The sequence below is a fragment of the Ambystoma mexicanum genome, chromosome 3q, assembly GCF_040938575.1.
Source record: "Ambystoma mexicanum isolate Mex_15411 chromosome 3q, UKY_AmexF1_1, whole genome shotgun sequence".
Lineage (NCBI taxonomy): Eukaryota > Metazoa > Chordata > Amphibia > Caudata > Ambystomatidae > Ambystoma > Ambystoma mexicanum.
In genome coordinates, this window is record NC_090926.1 from 789,193,625 (window position 1) to 789,213,227 (window position 19,603).

The 19,603-nt window shown below is 44.4% G+C and overlaps 1 protein-coding gene across 2 annotated transcripts in view; it reads left to right on the forward strand.

The window, feature by feature from the left end:
- Nucleotides 1–19,603, forward strand: part of FADS6 (fatty acid desaturase 6) — a 229,953-nt gene that overhangs the window by 160,445 nt on the left and 49,905 nt on the right. For both annotated transcript variants that reach the window (XM_069654852.1, XM_069654853.1), the window contains exon 3: nt 9,801–9,981. In XM_069654852.1, coding sequence (XP_069510953.1) covers nt 9,801–9,981 — 181 coding nt within the window. The remainder of the gene's footprint in view (nt 1–9,800; nt 9,982–19,603) is intronic.

Below are 19,603 nucleotides of genomic sequence, written 5' to 3' on the forward strand. Positions count from 1 at the left end.
ATTCAAAAGTCCCTCTAAAGTATGGGGCATTAAAACCACTAGACTGCATACTGCAGTTCTGTGTCTCTGAGGCCCTCTTCCTCGTCCCAGTACTTAGGGAATTGTCGGACTTGAATTTCACAATGTTCTGGTTGATTTTTATATCAAAGGCCTCAATTTTACAATTTGCCATCAAAACTATAGGATCTCTAGGGAAGTTAGAGTGTTCTCCCAATTTTCCTGACCTGAGCCCCCTCTCATGTGATCCTCCCGCAGAACACCACCCCCAGGGTTAGGATCAGGAAGCGTCTGACTTTCCCAGGCCACATGAAAAGTGTCTGGGGCCAGGGTTTTTGGGATAATCACCTGATTCATCACAGATTGTACAATATTCCAACATGCCCTTAGAGAAGTTTGCAAGGAGTTGTAAGGGCTTAAAAGGTTGTTGAAGCTATAGCCTGCAGCCTGACACAGTTAAAACGGAGAAGAAGGTCATTCCCGTATGTTAGAGATGGTTCTGTGGAAACTGAACTTTTTATAAGGAACTATTAACCAGATGCCAACATACTGAACTTGTTGAACCAGGAGAAGGGACTCATCTGCCTGGTAGAACCTCAACTATTGTGAAAGACTTCCCCTAGGCTTGATCCTCAGTGGACAAGGAGAAGGGAGTAATTCTCGCAGTGCTGTATTAGATGTATGTTGTTTGTTAAGTGGTAGGGCGAGAGTAGGCTAGTTCGGACCGAGGACCTACATATTTTGTCGGACATCCAACCTGATGACGAGCACCCCAGTTATCTTTAGTTAGGTAGGGAAACTCCTTTGGAGATAGGGAGAGGTCGGTCTTTTCTGTATTATTTGAATAAAGTATAAGTTAACATGCCACCCCTTTGTCCGATTCCTTCCTCCAGTGTGCCACACTTGGCACAATTGCCTTTTTGAAAGAAGCTGGGGAGCAGGTGTAAGTGGATCTAGGTCACCTGGCCTATGCCCCGCCCACCTGGTGCCTTCCTGGTTGCCGCTCTTTTTCACAATTTAGCAAGCCCCGTCCACCTGGTGCCTCCCTGCTTGCCGCTCTTTTCCCTACTTAAGGAGCCCTCCAGCCTCTTTTCCTTTGCAGCTGTGGAGCAGGTGTAAGTGGATCTAGGTCACCTGGCTTAAGCCCCGCCCAACTGGTGCCTTCCTGGTTGCCGCTCTTTTTCACCACTTAGCAAGCCCCGCCCACCTGGTGCCTTCCTGCTTGCCGCTCTTTTCCCTACTTAAGGAGCCCTCCAGCCTCTTTTCCTTTGCAGCTGGGGAGCAGGTGTAAGTGGATCTAGGTCACCTGGCCTAAGCCCCGCCCTCCTGGTACCTTCCTGGTTACCGCTCTTTTTCACCACTTAGCAAGTCCCGCCCACCTGGTGGCTTCCTGCTTACCGCTCTTTTCCCTACTTAAGGAGTCCTCCAGCCTCTTTTCCTTTGCAGCTGGGAAGCAGGTGTTAGTGGATCTAGGTCACCTGGCCTAAGCACCACCCACCTTCTTAACCCTGCCTCTTCCTTCCTGCTCTTAACTCTTAGATCAAGGGCGTCTCTTGCCCGGGCATACAAAGTGAAGAGCAGTCAAAGAAAAGGGCAATTCCTGTTTGGACCTGTTCGGACCAGGAGGATCCAGGGTCCGACCCCCTGCTAAGACAGCAGGTAAGCATGCACCAACATGTGTTTACGTCCTCTGCCCCCACAGGCCATCCCCACCCTCTCTGGTCCCCCCGTGGCCCCCCCTTCCCGCACACAGGAGTTTGTCCTGCTACATTCTGGTTTCACCATCACCGTCTTGTGGCCAATGCTGGATTTTACTTTTATGGACTTCATTGTTTCACGGTGCGTCACCCTTTCTCAACTCTCATGCTGGACTTCCTTTGCATCTTGTATTCATGGTGGCCCTGAATCATGCTGTTCCCATCTTCATCTTGTATCATGGCTTGCAACATTATGTGTTACTACTGACTTCTGCAATTGTATTCGCTCTCCCCTCTTGCTTCTCCACTCTTTTTGACTGCTTACTCTCTGTTCTCTCCTCCCCTCCCCCTTTTCCTATCTCCTCCCCTCCTCCCCTTACTTTCTTAATGCACTTACTCTATCAGAATTGTCCCTGGACCTAGTATGATAGTAATCTCGTCTGTCGCTCCCCCATCCCTTTACTGTTTCTCCCTCCAGCACTATCTGAAACGTTGTCAGGCCTAGTATGATAGTCACTTGTTTTGTTCCTCCAGTCCCTCCTGCACCCCTCTCCCTCACCTTTTGTTTTTCTCTGGCTCTACCAGAAATGTCGTCAGGCCTAGTACGGTAGTCGCCTGTCTGTTTCCATTTCCTTCCCACTCTCCCTCTCCCTTCCTTATCTATGTCTTAGCTCTTGCACTATCTGAAATGTCGTGAGGCCGAGTACAATAGTTAATTTCATATCCATACTGTTCATGGCCTGTAAGAATGTTATTGTATTTTCCCTTGTTCCCTCCCTTGCCTTGAAGCGCTTTGAAACACATTGTGTATAGGCGCTATATAAACTATCACATCATATCAAGACACTAACTGTAGCTGAGCCAAGCCTCACCTCATTCTCAGTAACATTCATAGAGTAATTGTAAGGGACAGAGTCACCCAGTGACAGATACAAGAACTACATTTAATCATCTACTTGCACAGAGTACTGTATCACCTGCCAGGAACTGCACGTTGTTGCAAAACTAAAGGTGCAATGGGAGCACGTGTGTTAACTGAAACCTGCAAAATTGCAACCAGAAAACTTGGCTTCCACACTTGACCAATCTATGCGAACCTGGGGAAAACTACTTAATGGGCCACATTTCTTTTGGCTGCCCGGCTTCCGATCACTTAGAATTAATTTGTTTAAATATTCACTATTAAAAAAGCTATCCTTATATAGTTTATTATAGATGCTGTGGTTATTGCTCCAAAGAAAATATAAATATTGTTAATTTATAATGTGCACAACACAGGCTGAAGAATCCCTTATTTTGCTCATTGCTCTGTCACTTATGAGCCATGTTTCTCTCCTAATGAAAACGTGAAATAAATGATGTACTATACTGATGGGGAAGAGGGTTTGTCTGGGGAATTTTACTTTATTGTAGAAGGAGCCTGCCAGGATAATGTATTTAACATCCAGACATTCACCCGTCCACCTGGCTATAGGAAGACGTCATGGGGTCTCCATGTACTACCTAGTTTGTGAAGGATGCGGTGGCAGGTCACACTGGTCTTGGGCAAGAGGATGCTTACCTAGACATTAAGCTTCTCACCTGCCATACAGTCCTTAAGCTTTTGCCCTCAATCTCCCACCATCCAGGACATATGGGTGCTGCCTGCTGCTCCCACTTGTGCTTGCTTAAAGACTGATGATAGCTCACCATGGCATTTAAGCCCACTAGAAGCTGTGCACAATAAACAGCTCCAAGTCTGTGTAAAACAATGACTACAAGTAGCTGACATGTTCAAGCAATTTTGTTGTGTGTCTAATTCTTTCAAATGTACAGTTGCAAAACTCATGGGATTGTTTAGACGGACATTACTTTGCATTCTGGTACATGCAGAATTCCATTTCAGATAGTGAAGATAAACCTGTAATCACTCTTTTTGCTTAACATAAAGCTTTAAATATTTGCCAGGTTAGTTTGTATTGCGATTTGTGTACTTTTAAGTCATCTTTATGAAACAGCATTATGCCACCTACTTAACATTGTACAGTAGCACATATTTCTATCAGATAGGCATAGGATGAAAAGTGGTCAAGTATCTCAACTGCAGCCTGGGATCAAATCATATTTTACAGAAAGTGTATGAAGCCGCACAAATAATTTAATTTCACTGTGCCATATCCCTCAAACTTGGGATGCCAGGTGTTGGTTTCCTGTTATTGGGGCAGGGATCAGGACGGCAGGCATGTGTTTGTGTTGTAAGGGGTGAGGCGGATGCTAGTCATTGGGTTTTTGTTGTAGTGGTTGACGGGGCAGGATGACAGGCATGGGGGTTGTGTATGAGGGTGGGGAGGCAGAGAGCAAGGTATGCATCTTTTGCCATCTCTGTTTGCATTTGGCTCTTAGGGCCTAGCCAGGCCCCACGTCTTGGCTCTTTCTTGGCTCCACCCATTCATTTCTTGGCTGCCCCACTTCTAGCTATAACCTTCAGGAGGCTCCTAGTCAATCCCAGGATTGGGGTCTCGCTTTGGGATTCCTTCACTTCTCAACCTGATTCGATGTCAGTGGCCCCTGCATGGGGCTCTGGGCCTTTTATAGTTGGCATGTAGTACTCATCCTCAGCAACCTCTTCAAAAACGTTGCAGCTGAGCCAGCTGGCTGCCCTCTCACCTACACCTGTCCACACCTGATACAGTGCTCAGTGCCTAGCTGGCAGCATAATTTAAGTTCCCTACTTCCCCACTTGCTATATATTCAGTGTTATTCAGACCATCCACCGATAGCACTTTACGCTGCAAAGGGGTATGGCACCTGGAGGCTCTCACCCATGCTCCATGACACATTCCATTAGACTGGGCAGCTGGAATCGTCATTAGTACCTCTAAAACAATGTCTAATGTGAACATTGCAGGCAAGACGATCATGCATAATGTACTAAAATACACACAAAATGCAAACGCATTAGGTATTCATTGCTGCCCTCTTCCTTGTGATGACAACGGGTAGGACCTTTTTATTTCGGGTGATTGCCCTGCAGTTTTCTTGTGTAAGTACTTGAGGCCAAAACTTGTAGATGTCAGTAGTTAGCAATGCCTTGATCATGGATTTATGAACCCATTTTAAATATCCCTGTGGTGGGCTCAGATGATATCAACCAGATGTAAGCCTTGGGCCCCTGAAGCCCAAACCCAAAAAATGCCCTGTCTCTCAATGAATTCTACAGCAAAGGAACGTGTAGGGTCATTGTTCTGTATTTTGGACATGTTCTGTTGTCCTGGGGATAATATTTGTACAAGTGGGTGACCAGGGACCCACAGACCATGTGCTCCCAGCACAAGGCTGCGCCTGTGTGCCCTAAAAGATAACTTTGGGGTTTGGGACATTCTTGGAGTGCCACCCGAGACACAGACTTTCACTAGGTGCTTCCACTGTGGTTTACTAGAGAGGTGCCCTCTCTTCCGAAATGCCATCCTAGCCTTTCAATCAAGTGGTAAGGATGTCTCATCCATGAACAGCGGATTGTTGAAGACTGCACCTCTATTGAGCCACTGTTTTGCTTGAAGAACCGGTTCCTCATTGTTAATGTCATTTATCATAGACATATCTTAAGGACGAGTAAATTAACCATATCTTGAGTATTGTGTATTCCAATGTATTCAATCCGAATGAAAACAGCTGCATCCTGGTCTGAGTCAGGTGCCTAATCAATTGCCACACAATGAAGGACTAAGAAAGAAACGTCAGCAGGCAGACAGATCCTTACTGATCCTAGATTTGGAGGCTCAAAATGTATGTGTGCACTGACTGAGGCACATTCACTTTGTAGCATGGATACGATTGATATTGAGAGCCCCATTGAGCAAATTAATGGGTCTCTCTGGAAAACATATCATGGTTCTTAGTGGTCTTTTACCTGCTCTTTTAGGTTGGCACAACACCCGTGAACATTCGGTTAAGAGAAACCCTCATTGTAGTTTAAAGCAGCGTTTTTTCTCTTTACTGCAAGACTAAAGAACAGGCATTTCTATAGGCCATCCCGTGTAGTGTTTACATATAGTGGGTACAGCCACATAGCAATAGTTTTACAGTGGCACTACTGGCATATATTGGGCACAACCAACAGATTGTTTACAGTGACAATGCTGACATATGTTGGGCACTGGTTGTATTAAATTTGTTTTTCAGAGCAATACAGGCATATGTATTATCGGCCAATGGGCTGGCAGCCTGAGAGTGGGGCACGCTGACATATTGTGTTGATATGTCTTATGATGTGCATGGGGACAGGAAACATGAACAAATGTGTTTAGGGCAATGCTGGTATACATTGTTGAAACAGACTTCGTGATTTTTCTTTGAGCCATCTTGAACATGCTTTTCAGGGCATGTTCTAACAAACATTGTTGGGTACTAGGCTGGAATCATGAAAGCAGTGCAACACAGGTGTTTTGTGTTGACATGCCTGATCTTCTTTGGGCACAGGCAGCGTGTAAAGGGTCTTACAGAGAAATGCTGGAATATATTATTGAGGCACGCATTGTGGTTATTCTTTGGGAGCAGCCAGCATGAAAATTCGTTGTAAAAAGCTCCTGTGTAATTTTGGTGACCTGCCATCTATTGAATTTTTTCAATTGTATGTTTTTTTATCCAGTTGTTCTAGCCTTTGAGCTGTAAAATGCTTTATTTCAATCCATTATATTTTTAAAAAAGATTCACAGGTATAGAGCAATGCCCAAATCCCCATAGATGGTTTATGATTGCTGTTTTCAAAATTCACCATCCTTCAATGCAAGACATATATCACTTTTTAAGCACCCACCTCCACTTTTGATTAAAAAAATCTAGTGAAAAGAGTTCCAGCCCCTTTTTCCACCTATAATTCACTTATACTAAATAGTTAATAGAAACAGGAACATAATCAAAATATGAGCAACTGTTTTTTCTTGCATGGAGGACTACCCACATATTTTAGTAGCTCTTTCTCCAGTAAATAAAACCAAAGGAATAATTGATTGAATTAAGAAACCTGTCCCACACGGTCAAGAAGGGTCTTTCTGAATTCAATGAACATTTACTGGCACTCCTAGGATCTTGGGGACAAGGCTAGATTGTCCACAGTGTTAAGTCCAGCCTGCTTACTGGCTTTTTTGCATATTCCTTTTTTTACCTCCTTGAGTCGACTGGGAAAGATTGATTAAAGTAAAGGTTCTGGATGGGGCATACTGAAGTGTTATTTTGTTCGAGTAATTTGGGAAAATAATGAGGAAGGTCTTGTGCAGAATACAAAAAAACAGTGAATTTTGTTTTTTTAAGGCTCGGGTAATGTGGTCAGCATTTTGGTGTTCAGAAAAGCTGAAGCTGATTGTGTTCTGTAGTCTCTGCTGCTTCTGTAGTTATATTTTAGCGTGCTTGCAATATTTTAGTAGTCCTGCAACAAGTGGTTCAGTTATTTTGTTAATGCCACCAAATGGTGCGAGATTAGAAATGGGAGTGTGTTGAATTGGTCGCTTCTGCCCTTCAGCATCACGCTGGCCTAGCGAATCTCAATAGGATATGCTGCTCACCAGACTTTGCACGGGCTGGGGAGAATCCCTTGTAGTCTTTGCTCATGTAAAGGGGTCGTAGGGTGGTGTTGTTGCCACTGCCATCATATTTCCATATTGAGGCAAAGCCAGCTTGCCTTCGTCCAGTGGTATGCACACTGCAGACATTCAGTAAGGTTGCTGTCAATATCTGATCAAGACTCTACTCTAGGAGGGGCTGTGTGTCATGTGCATATACTTGGAAATAAAGAGTGTGGGGGTAGATGAGTTTGGCAAATGCGAGCAGGGGAGGGGGTGATACTTTTGTCACCCTGCAAGAAAGCAAAGGATTAGATCTGAATGCTCTGGTTAGAAAGGAAGCATTTGACCTACTCAAATGCTATTAGAGTGTTTACTGTCTAGTCATGTAGGGTATTGGTGAGAATATATTTGTACTGGGCCTTTTGGGATGAGTATGTTGAGGAGGATTAAGAGGATGGGTGGTTTTAGTCCATTGAGGAGTAGAGGTACTCTTTGATGTTCATCAATAACATCTTGGTTCATTGTGATGGACTGAATCCCAATGAATGGTCATGGAGGATGATACTGGTCAGAGATAAGGAAGTGTTTATTATGGATGAGTCATCTGGGGGTGACTTAAGTGATGAATTAAATAATCCAAAAGCTTCTCAAGGTTCTGTAGGTAATTTTGAAGCCTTCATTTGTAACACATTTTTCTCGACTTAGATTGGGCAGACTGGTTGGAAGACAGTGAAGGAGGCTTGTATATATTTGCCATGGAAACAGTGACATTTCCAGGGTATTCTTTATATTTCATTGATCTTTTCAATCTTTGAGATTAAAAAGGTCTGGATTCTATCAATGACCTTGAGAGCTCCACACAGCTCTTATATTGTATGAGTGGAAGAAATTCCCTGAGCATGTTGAGATGGTAATTGTATTCCTCTGAATTTATCTAGAGGGAAAAATACAGCTCTAAGTTGAACAGAATGAGTGGGTGTTCCACTAAACAGGTGAACATTGATGGTACCCATCTTGAGGAGGTGGCACACGCTAGTGGCCATCAGGAGTATGAGCATCTTCATGGTAGCTTTATTGCTAGGGCTTAAAGAGAGTGATCAATTTTTTGAGGGGTCAATGGGAATAGGCCTCCTACAACTCTACCTCGCTAATTAGGCAAATCCCAGCCTTGGTGGCCATACTTAAAGGAACAGGTCCTTGTCAAAGTGAACCTGCATCTTCTGCTTAACCAGGGAAGATCATCCTTCCTTTCTTCCAGGTGCTGGTATGCTTTAGGTTAATATTTTCTACATTGGTAGTAATCACCTTACCGATGTGCCAAGACTGGGGCCAGCTGCTGGCTCACCATTGCCTTGGTGCAAACATGCATTGAAACAGTATGTTTTCTGCACCAGGGAAACCCGAGCTGCTGAGACCCTGCTATTGGGTTATTCTGTATAGTGGGACCCTGTGTGACACACATCCACTTCCCTGATTCTACTGCGGCAGTTGGAGTTATCCCTTTTCCCACCTCTTCAATCTGGTACATTTGCAGGCCATCTCCTTATCTCCATTTTGCTCTGCTCCTCATTTGTCATTTCTGCTAATGTCCTGTTCCTTCGGGTCCCGATTACTTTTTATTGTTTGACTTGAAGAGTGCAGCTTCTGCTGCATATATTGTGGACCCCAGAGAATCTGTTAGTACCATAAGCTACTCTTGGTCACAGCTTTCAGCCACTAAGTGTAGGTTTCTCAGAGGTAGATATCCCGAGTCCACATGCCATGCTCTTCCCATTTAACAGCATACAGGCAGGCTGTGGGGTGGGGGGGAGCGGGTGGAGTTGCTTTCCTTGCCAACTCAAGACACACAAACCACCATTTTGGTGCCTCTGCCACAACGATACAGGTTTAGTAGCATGAACTTGGGGGATTTAAACACTGCATGACAAGTTCCAAAATACAAGGGCTTTCATTTGGATGATTCAAGAAAAGTCCAGACTAGTTTAGACACGTTGGCGTCGTTTTTAGGGACTAATGCAGCCATGACTAGTGTGCCACAGTGATTGCCATTTCTAGCTGCAATCCATCTGTGGTTGGTCTAGTTGTGGGATGTGACTTGCCACTTCAGACTGGACTGCCTCTTTTGGGGTGGGACCCAGACCGGTTTGCATGTGTTTTTCTGCTTTTCTTATTGCAGGCGAAGGAATGGGAGAGCACTACTCTTCAGTGTAGCAAAGTCTACGATAGTGATATGGATGTGGGTCCTGGGATAGAAGATGATGGGTTGGAAATCAACAGAGGCAAATTGCTAATAGTTACAAATAGCTTTCCCTCCAACATGTGTATCCCTTTCCTTTAGTCCAGTTAAGTTCAGCCATGTTGGTTCCCCTTTGAAAGGTCTAGCCTAACTGCAGCATTTGCCATTTCAATGCTGAGATCATCTGTAGCCATTCTGATTTCAGCAACAGTTCTCTTTTCTGGACTTTGTTTGGATTTGGGATAAGGGGTTGGAAGGAGCGCTTGCCTTGTATGATCTCAGTTGTTGTGGTCCCGCTGCTCTGATTCCTTGCTTTCTTTTCTTTCACAGGTCTGTGGTGGCTTCCCCACACAGGTAGGAGCTTACAACCACGTGAAAATGCACCATGCCCACACTAACATTATTGGGCTGGGCGATTCCAGCGTCTGGAAGATTCCAGCCCTCAACAGACTGGTCTACCTGTTCCTAGCCCCGCTGGCACTGCCGGTTCTAACACCACTTGCTGCACTGGGTAAGATGCTTCCCTTTAATGCCCTTTGTAACAGCTCTTTCTGCAGGGTGGCCCATAGGTTATCAAAAACTGCACCATTAAGTTTGGTAACAAAACTTCTGTTTTCAGTGCCAAGATGCCCCATTGGGGTGAACATGCACTCTCTGTTAATACACATGTTGTGCTGTGTTGTGCTATGTTTGTAATTTTGTGCTCAACACAAAAAGATAAAAAGACATTGCAAATACTCTTGGGACAAATGACAGAAAAGATGGCAAAATTGTAGAATATCGAGCAGCAGTTTACAGCATAAGAAGCCCGAAAGCATCCGCAGGGACCTGACACTACGTGGGCAGTCAGATAAATGGACAAAATGCAATCAAATCAAATGCAACCCCTGTGTATCTAAACAATATACACCTCAAATATGATGGAAAGTCCTCTTGTCTGCTTTGGAAATAAATGCTTTTCAGTCAAGCATTTTATTGGCAAGCAATGATTTTACCGAATTTAAAAAAATGAACAACATTTGTACCTAAACATTTTTACAGAAACACATACCGATTAAAAAAAAAATATATATATATATGGGGGTTTGTTAAGAGGTTAAAACGGTTGGTGAGGGGGTTAGCGTGGGATTCTATACAAAGGGAAATGGGGGGCTTTGTAGGGGGGGAACCCACCAAATAAAAAATAAAAAAGATTCAGTATTTTTTCATTCGGTAAAAATCATATAAAACCACATTATAGTGTCAGTTCTATGTGCTTTAATCAAATGTATGCGGCCGAAATGTTTTTAAATGTTCTTTGGTTTTAACAAATTTCTTACCACAGAATACGGGTGAAGACACCCCACAACCTTTCCAAACCCCATCCCCGTCCTTGCACTCAACCGATATTGCCTGCTCCTAACCCATCACATTTTTGTGTTAAAAAGCAATAAGGAAATTGAGAAAAAAGTGACTAGTTAGGGGTCGACCAAACCCCATTGCGGTGTATTGGATTTTAGCACTGACACGAGCTCTACCCGATTTGCAAAGTGAACTCCAGGCACCAGCCTCTTGTCTTGCCGCTACTTAGCCAATCTTGACATTGAAGGGAATGTTGTGCACAGGGAAAGTTGTAGCTTGCATGAAGAGTTTGTGTTATTATACACGTCACTAGTGAAGTCTAATTTTAGAGTACTGTGTTCAGTGCATTGAGTATCACATGGTGTATTGTGCTCAGTTGTGTAAGCCTCACTTACACTATGTTCCACAGCGCTCAGAGCATCATGTGAAGTAACAATACTTCACATGATGCTCTGGAGGTCACATCAACACGGTCCCGTTCTGGAGGTCACATCAATACAGTGGTAACGCTAGAGGAGAGAGCGTTCAGAAACTAGGCCATGGACTAGGAAGAGAGGCTCAAGTATGCAAATGTGGGCACTTTCCACACATCAGAGAAAAGCTAGAATTGGAAGGATATGACCGAGCCAATCATATTGCGAAAAAAGAAAACAGAGGATCGGAGGTATCCAGGAAACACGATATGAGACCATGGTGGGGACGGTTTAGGAGTCAAGTCACAAGGAGCAAGCTAGAGACCACCTATGACAAGAGCCTGCAACCTCTGGACCTCCAGATGATTTGGACTACAGCACCCAGCCTCCCCTGCCAGCATAATCAATGGTGAGGTATCATGGAAGTTGTAGACCAAACATCTTCTGGATAGCCACAGGTTGCAGACTCCAGACCTATGATCTCTCTGCACAGGAAATTCTGGAAATGGGCAGAGTGGATAGGCCTGGCTGGAAGCTGTTTATACGTCCCTTGCAATTTAACACCCTGGGACCTGCATAAAAGAAGATGTGCATGACGTCTGCCTCAAGAAATGGCCACTTGAGAATACCTGAACTCAAGGTCGCATTTGATAAGCAGTTTTGCCGTTGCTGTGAAGCCTCTGTAGCTCATCCCTATATGCTTGACAGTTGCAGTTACGGTGGTCGGTCATAATTTCGAAAACGTAATTTAAAAAAATTTGACTTTTTCTTTTTTGATATTTTTTCGAAAAAATGACTTTCAACATTTTTCTATTCGAAAAAATGACTATAAACCTGCAGTTACAGCAGCCTGAAACTGACTCAGGTGGCACGAGGATATCCTGCCAAAGAGACCCACCAGGCAAGCAGGGACAACTGCAAGATGTTGCCGCAGTAGGGTGACAGGTAGACCTCTATTGCAGGAGGGGTAATCTGAAAGGTGTTTCATCTGTAGAAGCGCAAGGTGACCTCTGAGGTAAGAGGAATACCTGAAAGGCCTTTCCTGATAGGAATGCATAACATGGCTATTGAATCCTGGAGAACAGACTATATTCTGGATCACCTGCCACAGCCAAGTAAAGAAGGGGGCACTTATAACCAGCCCGAGACTGTGAGTGCATTGCAAGAATCCTTCCTGTGTGCTGGCTGCCCAGGACAGTCTGTGGTTTAGAATAGGAGCTTGACCTTGGAGTAAGGACATGCATTCATCTTAACCTAGGCCCTTTCACTTCGATATATTCCTCCATCCTGACAAGGTTATCTGAGAATGTCCTTTGGTCCTGGCTAGTTAACCTGTAGATCCTACATAGGTTTTTACAAACTGCACTATGGGTTTAGGCGAGCTAGAGAGTAGGTTGTGGCCGTTTAAATAGAAGAAACCATAAAAGCCTCTAACGAGAATCAAGGAGCAGGGAGGGAGCCTTATCAGACTTGGTGTTACTCCTGTAGCTTTAGAGTACCAAGTACAGACAGACCATTTGTGTTGATAGAGGCTGTTCCTTTGTTCACCACATCTGCCCTACCAAACAGGACATCCTTTTTGTCTTGTTCACCCCTCTTTGCTTTCCACCCATGCCTCTATATATGAATTATTGTGTGAAGGACTGATTTGTTCCTCCGTTTTTAATGACACTTCATTGCTGTCATGCTCCGTCAAGTGCTCCTTCACTGTCACTGGAGAACAGGAACAACGGAAACAATCATTGTTTAACTCTGACCACATCTGGACTCAAGCTCTGACTGTATATGTTTAAAAACATGCAAAGATATCTGTGAAGTGCTGTTTGTGCAGCTCTCCTTCAGAAGGTAACCTGATGACTTATCTGTTACTGTACAAACTCTCTTCCCTACCTTATCAAAGGCATAAGGTATGTTTAATATGTAGCGCTCCGTGTGCGATCTTTCATTTAAAGTAATATTGCGCTACCCTGAATTCCTATAAACTCCACACCACTTCTGATCACCAGTTTCATCGCTCGACGACTGCTACCTTAGATGAAACAAGGCATAGCATGGTTCCTACATTTGGGAAGTTAACGCCAGCTCCTATCTTTTGGAGTCAGGACTCCCTTAAAACAAGCTGGAACCCGAAGGCTTTAGTGGGAGACAAGAGGGCTGGGGCACTCCTCGAGGTGTGCTGTCAGTCATGGACAGAACCCTACCTTGTGAGATATATCCCCTGCAGAAACAGATTAGAAACAGTGTCCCCTTGATGACCATCGTGCCCAATGCCATATCCAGAGAGAAAGAGACATTCAATCCAATTCAGGGATACTGAAATGAGGTGGGAGCAGGGGCTGGCTGCATAGGGGGGCATGGTGGCAATTACCCCCAGGCTGGCCGGGCTGTTGCTCCCTGGGTTATAGCTGCCAAATGTATAAGAAATAACTGAAAAAAGACAACATCCTTCAGAATATAGCCTTCCTCAAGGGACGAGAGTGCTACAAACATGCTCAGCTTCGTTGTAGATGGGATGAGGCCCTCATCATGATTTCAGCAGATGTGCTTTGGTGGCCCACCCGCATAGGCCTACACAGTGAATGAAAGTGTTAAGAGCTCAGGCTACATGTACATGTTCGTACAGCCAGCTGCAATGTGTGTATTTGAATGATAGGTTCTGGGACCCTGAATGCTAATTTTGGCACCACTGCACCCCACACACCATTTCTCTGTTAAAATCCTCAGCAGCTTGTAGAGGAGCAGACGTACATATCCGCAGGAGATCCTATCCTCCTCCCTCCCCTTTATTGGAGCCATGAGACCATACCCTGTCTAACCTCAGCTACTGTACCAATAATAGAGCGAGCATACGGAAAACAGTATCTATTAAGATGACCATATTGAATGTACCCTCGAGTTGATGACAGCCTGCAGGAGGAACTTCCTGAAGAAATATGAGAAAGAGCTAAGAAAATGAACTGATGATGTCATAAGAAAGTGCACGATGTCCTGAGACACTGAATGAAGACGATGTATGTATCTTAGAGGAGAAATGACAAAGTAAAGAATCAAGTGACCCTTAAAGTGTAAAAGGAGTAGATTACATGGTAAAAAGTGCTGCAGAAATCAGAAGTATCAATAATGTACATATGCTGAAGTTCAAGATAGATCAGGTCATCGTATAAGCTAGCAAAAAGAAGTGAATAGAATGCAGGCGAAGCCACCATTGTACAGAAGCTGGACATTGGTATCATAAAGTAATAAGCCAAAACATCATCGATAAAGAATGCAAAGCTGTGTCGCAGTAGAATAGCAGGTCAGTTGAGCTGTTTTGTAGGCTGTCTGGCCTGAAGTCAAGAACTGAGAATTCGAGGTCAGATGTGAATAAGAACGTGCGTGTGGAGGATGAATCCTCTCATGGTAAGGTGCAAGAAAGAACACAAAGGATGCCACGTCTTAATTCATTTAAAGAATTTAAAAGTGCAGAATGAACAGAATCCTGGTCTCTTGTCACGGGAGTCAAGGATAGAAAAAAGGTTTGAACTTGGAGTTTGAGACACGATAGCGAGTGCCCTCACTCCCGTTGCATTCCCAGGACGAGAATACTCTGCAAGAACAAGTACAATGAAAATTTCATGACAGAAGGGATGGGTGATGAGAGATGCTGGGATAATTGGGTGGTAGGGCAGCCTCATGTCCTATCTACTTGCAACTGGGTCTTGGATTACATGCTGCTAATTGACCTGAATGTTCTAGACATGGCACAAGCGGGCCAACCAATTGTATTAGTCCATATAATGAAGGACCAATGAAACACTGTGTTACTGATTTTTCTTAAATGACTCGTATGAAGAGGTAGGCATAAGTTGTCCACCTGATATTGAACAGCCAATAGCAACCGAGCTTCTATATCTAGATGTGTTCTTTAACCAATCAACCCATGATAGGTTTTTGACTATTACCAAATAGTATGACATCACTCTGATGCACAAAGAAGTATATAATTGTTTTTTTTGTGGAAATCGCAGAGACACATCAGTTTATGTACTTTGTAACCTCCTTGTTTTAGATAATTGTTAATAAAACAGCAAGTGCCATCTTCTTGAGTCTGTCTGTTTTACAAAGGTAAAAGAGGATTGGGGAGAGGATAGAGCCTTAGTGGATTGTGCGGGAGACTGGGAGTCGGCTAGAATGCAATGTGTTCTTCTGCATGGCCTGGTGTCTGCCAGAGAGGTGGAAGGTAAACCAATTCAGGACAGTGCCCGGGAATCCCATGCTTTCGGTGAGGAGGATGCATTGGTCAACAGTGTCATGATCATTCAAGAAAATCAACAGAACATGGGGGAAGAGCCCTTGCAGAATGAAACTGAGGACAAACTGCAATAAGATATGGACCCTTATTTCCTTGGCAAGCAGGAGTGTTGATAAGCTTGAGTTTATGACCCTTGGAACGTGCATCTATGGCTGGATGGGATAACACCAGCATAATTCTGAGTCCAAAAAAAAATGGAGCTTCTGGACACCCTCCTTAAAGATCCCGACATAGCCATCCACCAATACGTGGACGATACTCAGTTATACATGAGAGTAAAATGCCCACAGGACATAAGTCATCTCCACCATTACCTAGTCATCACCCCGCCCTGGAATTCAACTGATTACCTCAAACTTACACCCTCCAGACATAATTCATCCTAATTGGTCTCCCCACTAAAACACAACATGTTCAACAGTGGCTCATTGTTATGCACCTAGAAGGATTTGATCGACAACTCCCAGATTTTCGCATAATTCTTAGGTTTCACCATTGACAGCAGCCTCTCCTTCCAGAAACACATTGCCAATAAGACCCAAATGGCCTGGCTCAAAATCTCCACCCTTTGCAATATCAATCCCTTCATCCAGCCACAGGACTTCCAGAACTTTGTGCAGGTAGTTGTGTTCCCGCACATTGATGGGAGAAACGGCCTCCTGACATGGCACCCAGTCGCTCACCTAACTCCCGTGAAAGCAGTTCACCAGGCCACTACACACCTCATTATAGGCGCACAGAATTTTGACAGAATCGCCTCCCACAAAACACAAACTACAGACTCCCACTCCAAGCCAGGCTACTGTTCAAGGCTGCATGGATCATCTAGAAAGCAGTTACCAGTAGCACACCAGAACGTGGCCTTTTCTAAACTACCTGACCAAGAACGAATCCCAATGGAAGCACAGACTGATGCACAGACCTCAGCTCACTGTACTGTGATCCTGTTAAAAGATACCAGCTCATAATCGGGCTCCCGCAACCTGTACAGCCCACAATGCTCTTTAGTTGAATGCACACTTTAAACAATAAAATAAAAATAAAATTGGCAAGTTCATTACAAAAAGAGTTGAATAGCCCCCTGACAAGCTCTCATGAATGCAACTATATGGTGGTTATGGAAATAGCTGTTGGGTTGTTTCTGACGCTCACTTTTTGGCAAGTTGAAATACATGCACAGAAACATGCAACATTCAGGCATTAATTATTAGAAAACTACACATTAAGGGGGTCTTTCACAGTTGGTTGGATTTTCTTTAGGAATTACCACCAGAGAAAGTTGTCACCTCCCACGGTGGAATTTCTGAAAATCCACCCAATTCAGAGTGTGCCACCAGCAGATGTGGATCTCTGGAATGTTTCCAGAGAGATTTCAGAATTGCCACCGCCGCCAGTGGTAACATGAAAAGGTCTCTCATACCACTACTGTTTTTTTTTTGTATGCGCAAAATAGTATATTTTTTCCCTTTTATGCAGTACATCGGTAAAATGGTGCATGTGGATCATCACAGATTCCCACATTTCCACCACCTTAATATGGTCTTTTGTAAAATCTTTTATCACTGTATCGAAGAGAAGCACCTGTGCTTCCATCCTGTACAGTAAAACAAGTTTTAAAACCTGAATATCTAAGGAAATGAAGCACTTTAACGCAGGCCTCCATACAAAAATTGAAGCCCTGCCACACCAGCATAACCCTCAAAGAGGAAGGGCACAGACCACTCTCATCACTAACCCTACTAACAACTTTCCAATATCCTGCATACTCACGCTCAAGCTCCAAAACCAAACACAGACCTCTACATAAGCAGAAACCTGAAATTGCCACAAACTGCACACAATCTGCAAAACCCCTCTAAACCAAACACACTACAGAAAACCAAACCACAAACACACAAATCACCCCATACACACTCATAAACATCGCCAAACCATTACCGACTGAAAAGCAAACCCAGGACACAGTGACCTTTTTTTCCGAACTGAAGCTACCAACAGCACATCCAAGCTTTCTTCTGCTCTCCCTCTTGATCCCACTCATTAGACCTCTCAAACCCTCCTTCCTTTTCAGATCCACCGAAGCGCCTGGAGACCAGGAAAATCGCAGCAGTGCACAGTGTAAATCACAACAACATAACATAAAAACATGGGGCCACTTTGGATTGTTTACCTTCACTTCTGAGGTGGAGGTAACAATGGGTGGATTTCCTGCAGAACATCTGCCTAAAATACTGCCACTAGTATTCTCACGGAATACCACTGGTGGTATTTAATCAAACTTTGAATTGGGTGAATGGTAAAATCATCAGCATTTGCCAAATACTGCCGCTGTTACCATGACCACCCAACTCTGAATGACACCCTAAATCTGTAATCAATTTTCATGGTCTGCACAGAACACTTATGTGGCCAACAAAAGACACTTGAAAATCAACAACAGATTAAAAAAAACGAACACAGATACATCCTTCCATCACCTTCTCGCCATTACAGACCCAGGTGGGCTCCAGTCATATTTCCCTCTGCTTCTATGAATTTAAATATTCTGCCATCTTTCCAAGAAATGCAACTTAAGAACACAATGAAAGCCAAGTTCCTGTAATAGCCACTATTACCATCACCCTGACCATAGCTTCTTGACATGCATGGCACAGGCTGCCTGGCAAATCAAGGTGGTCTATTGTCTAAACATGAGCCAAGGCAATCAGAGGAGTGAAAGGAATTGGTGACCGAGCAATGTGAGTGAAGTCAAGATAAGAGAATTGGACTAAGTTACGTGTTAAAGGATGCAGCAAAAGGAGAACAGAGGTCTGAAAGTTAATTTTAAGGAAGGGGGTGAAGGTGCATTGAGGATGGGGTGCATGAGAATGATACCGGAGGGTGATGGGTAAGGAAAATAGGCTACATCAGACAGGTAGATATCTGGAAAGATGGGTGTGTAGGTTGATTGACTGTTTCTAGGAACTGTACCTGACCTGCATGCTACTGCACCAAGCTGTGGAACTGGCTCCATTTTTTTCTTTTTTCTGACAATGCAATGTCACTACTACCTCAGGATTCTGAGACGCATCTTCCCTTACCTCACCTACCTCACCTACCCCAACAGACTGGCAGATATTATGTCCATTGTCATGTCCAAACACCATCTACTTGGGTGCACCGGCCTACCAACTTAACAAACTTCAAAGAGTCCAACATGTGGCCGCCAGACCACTTCTTGCACTAGGACAAAGGGATCACATCTTGCTTGCTCTCTGCTCCCTTCACTGGCTCCCTATTGGAAAAAGGGCCACTTTCAAAATACGGGTACACGGGGCAGCATATGCTCGGGTCGGCCAACCCTGGCCTACCTAGGAGTTAGACCGGAAAACCCCACACCCGAGGCGCTATAGCAACTATGCTTGGTTGGACCCTCATGAGAATTATGCAGTAACCACAGACATGTCAGGAATTTCCCAGCCACCTCCCATGGACTATGACCAAGGACCCAGAAAATGGGCCCTCTTGACACGTAAAACAGAGCCTCTGGAAGACGGACTGTACAACCGGCAAACAAAACATACTCTGCACCAGCCAGAGAATTTGTTTCACAGATCCTCTACCGCAAACCACTGGGACAGACACGGTCAGCTCATCGGGTTCCAGAAAGTAGACACGAACAGGGGCCCCCTCCCAGTAAGCACACACACTCACTCCTACCAATATGCTAATTCTTCACTTTGCACCAACAAACAATAAAGCGCAGCTACACCCCTCGATCAATTCCGGCCTAGCTGCACACATACCTACACTGCTCCTTGAACACCTCAACAGACTGTTAGAAAGCGGTTATACCCTGCAAACAGATCAGCCTAGCTGGACACATATGGGCCTCATCATGAGTTAGGCCTTAGCCCTTAAATGCGGCAGTAACACTATTACCGCCACATTTAAGGGTTGGACCAATCATGAGTCGGGCGGGAAGGGGGCGTTTTATCTCTAGCTTTTTGCTGGAGGTAAAAATGTCTCCTTATCGTCCGTTTTTGGGAATTTACGGTGCTTTTAGCGCTGGCGCAATTACCGCCGGCAGAATTAGCACCCCCCAACCC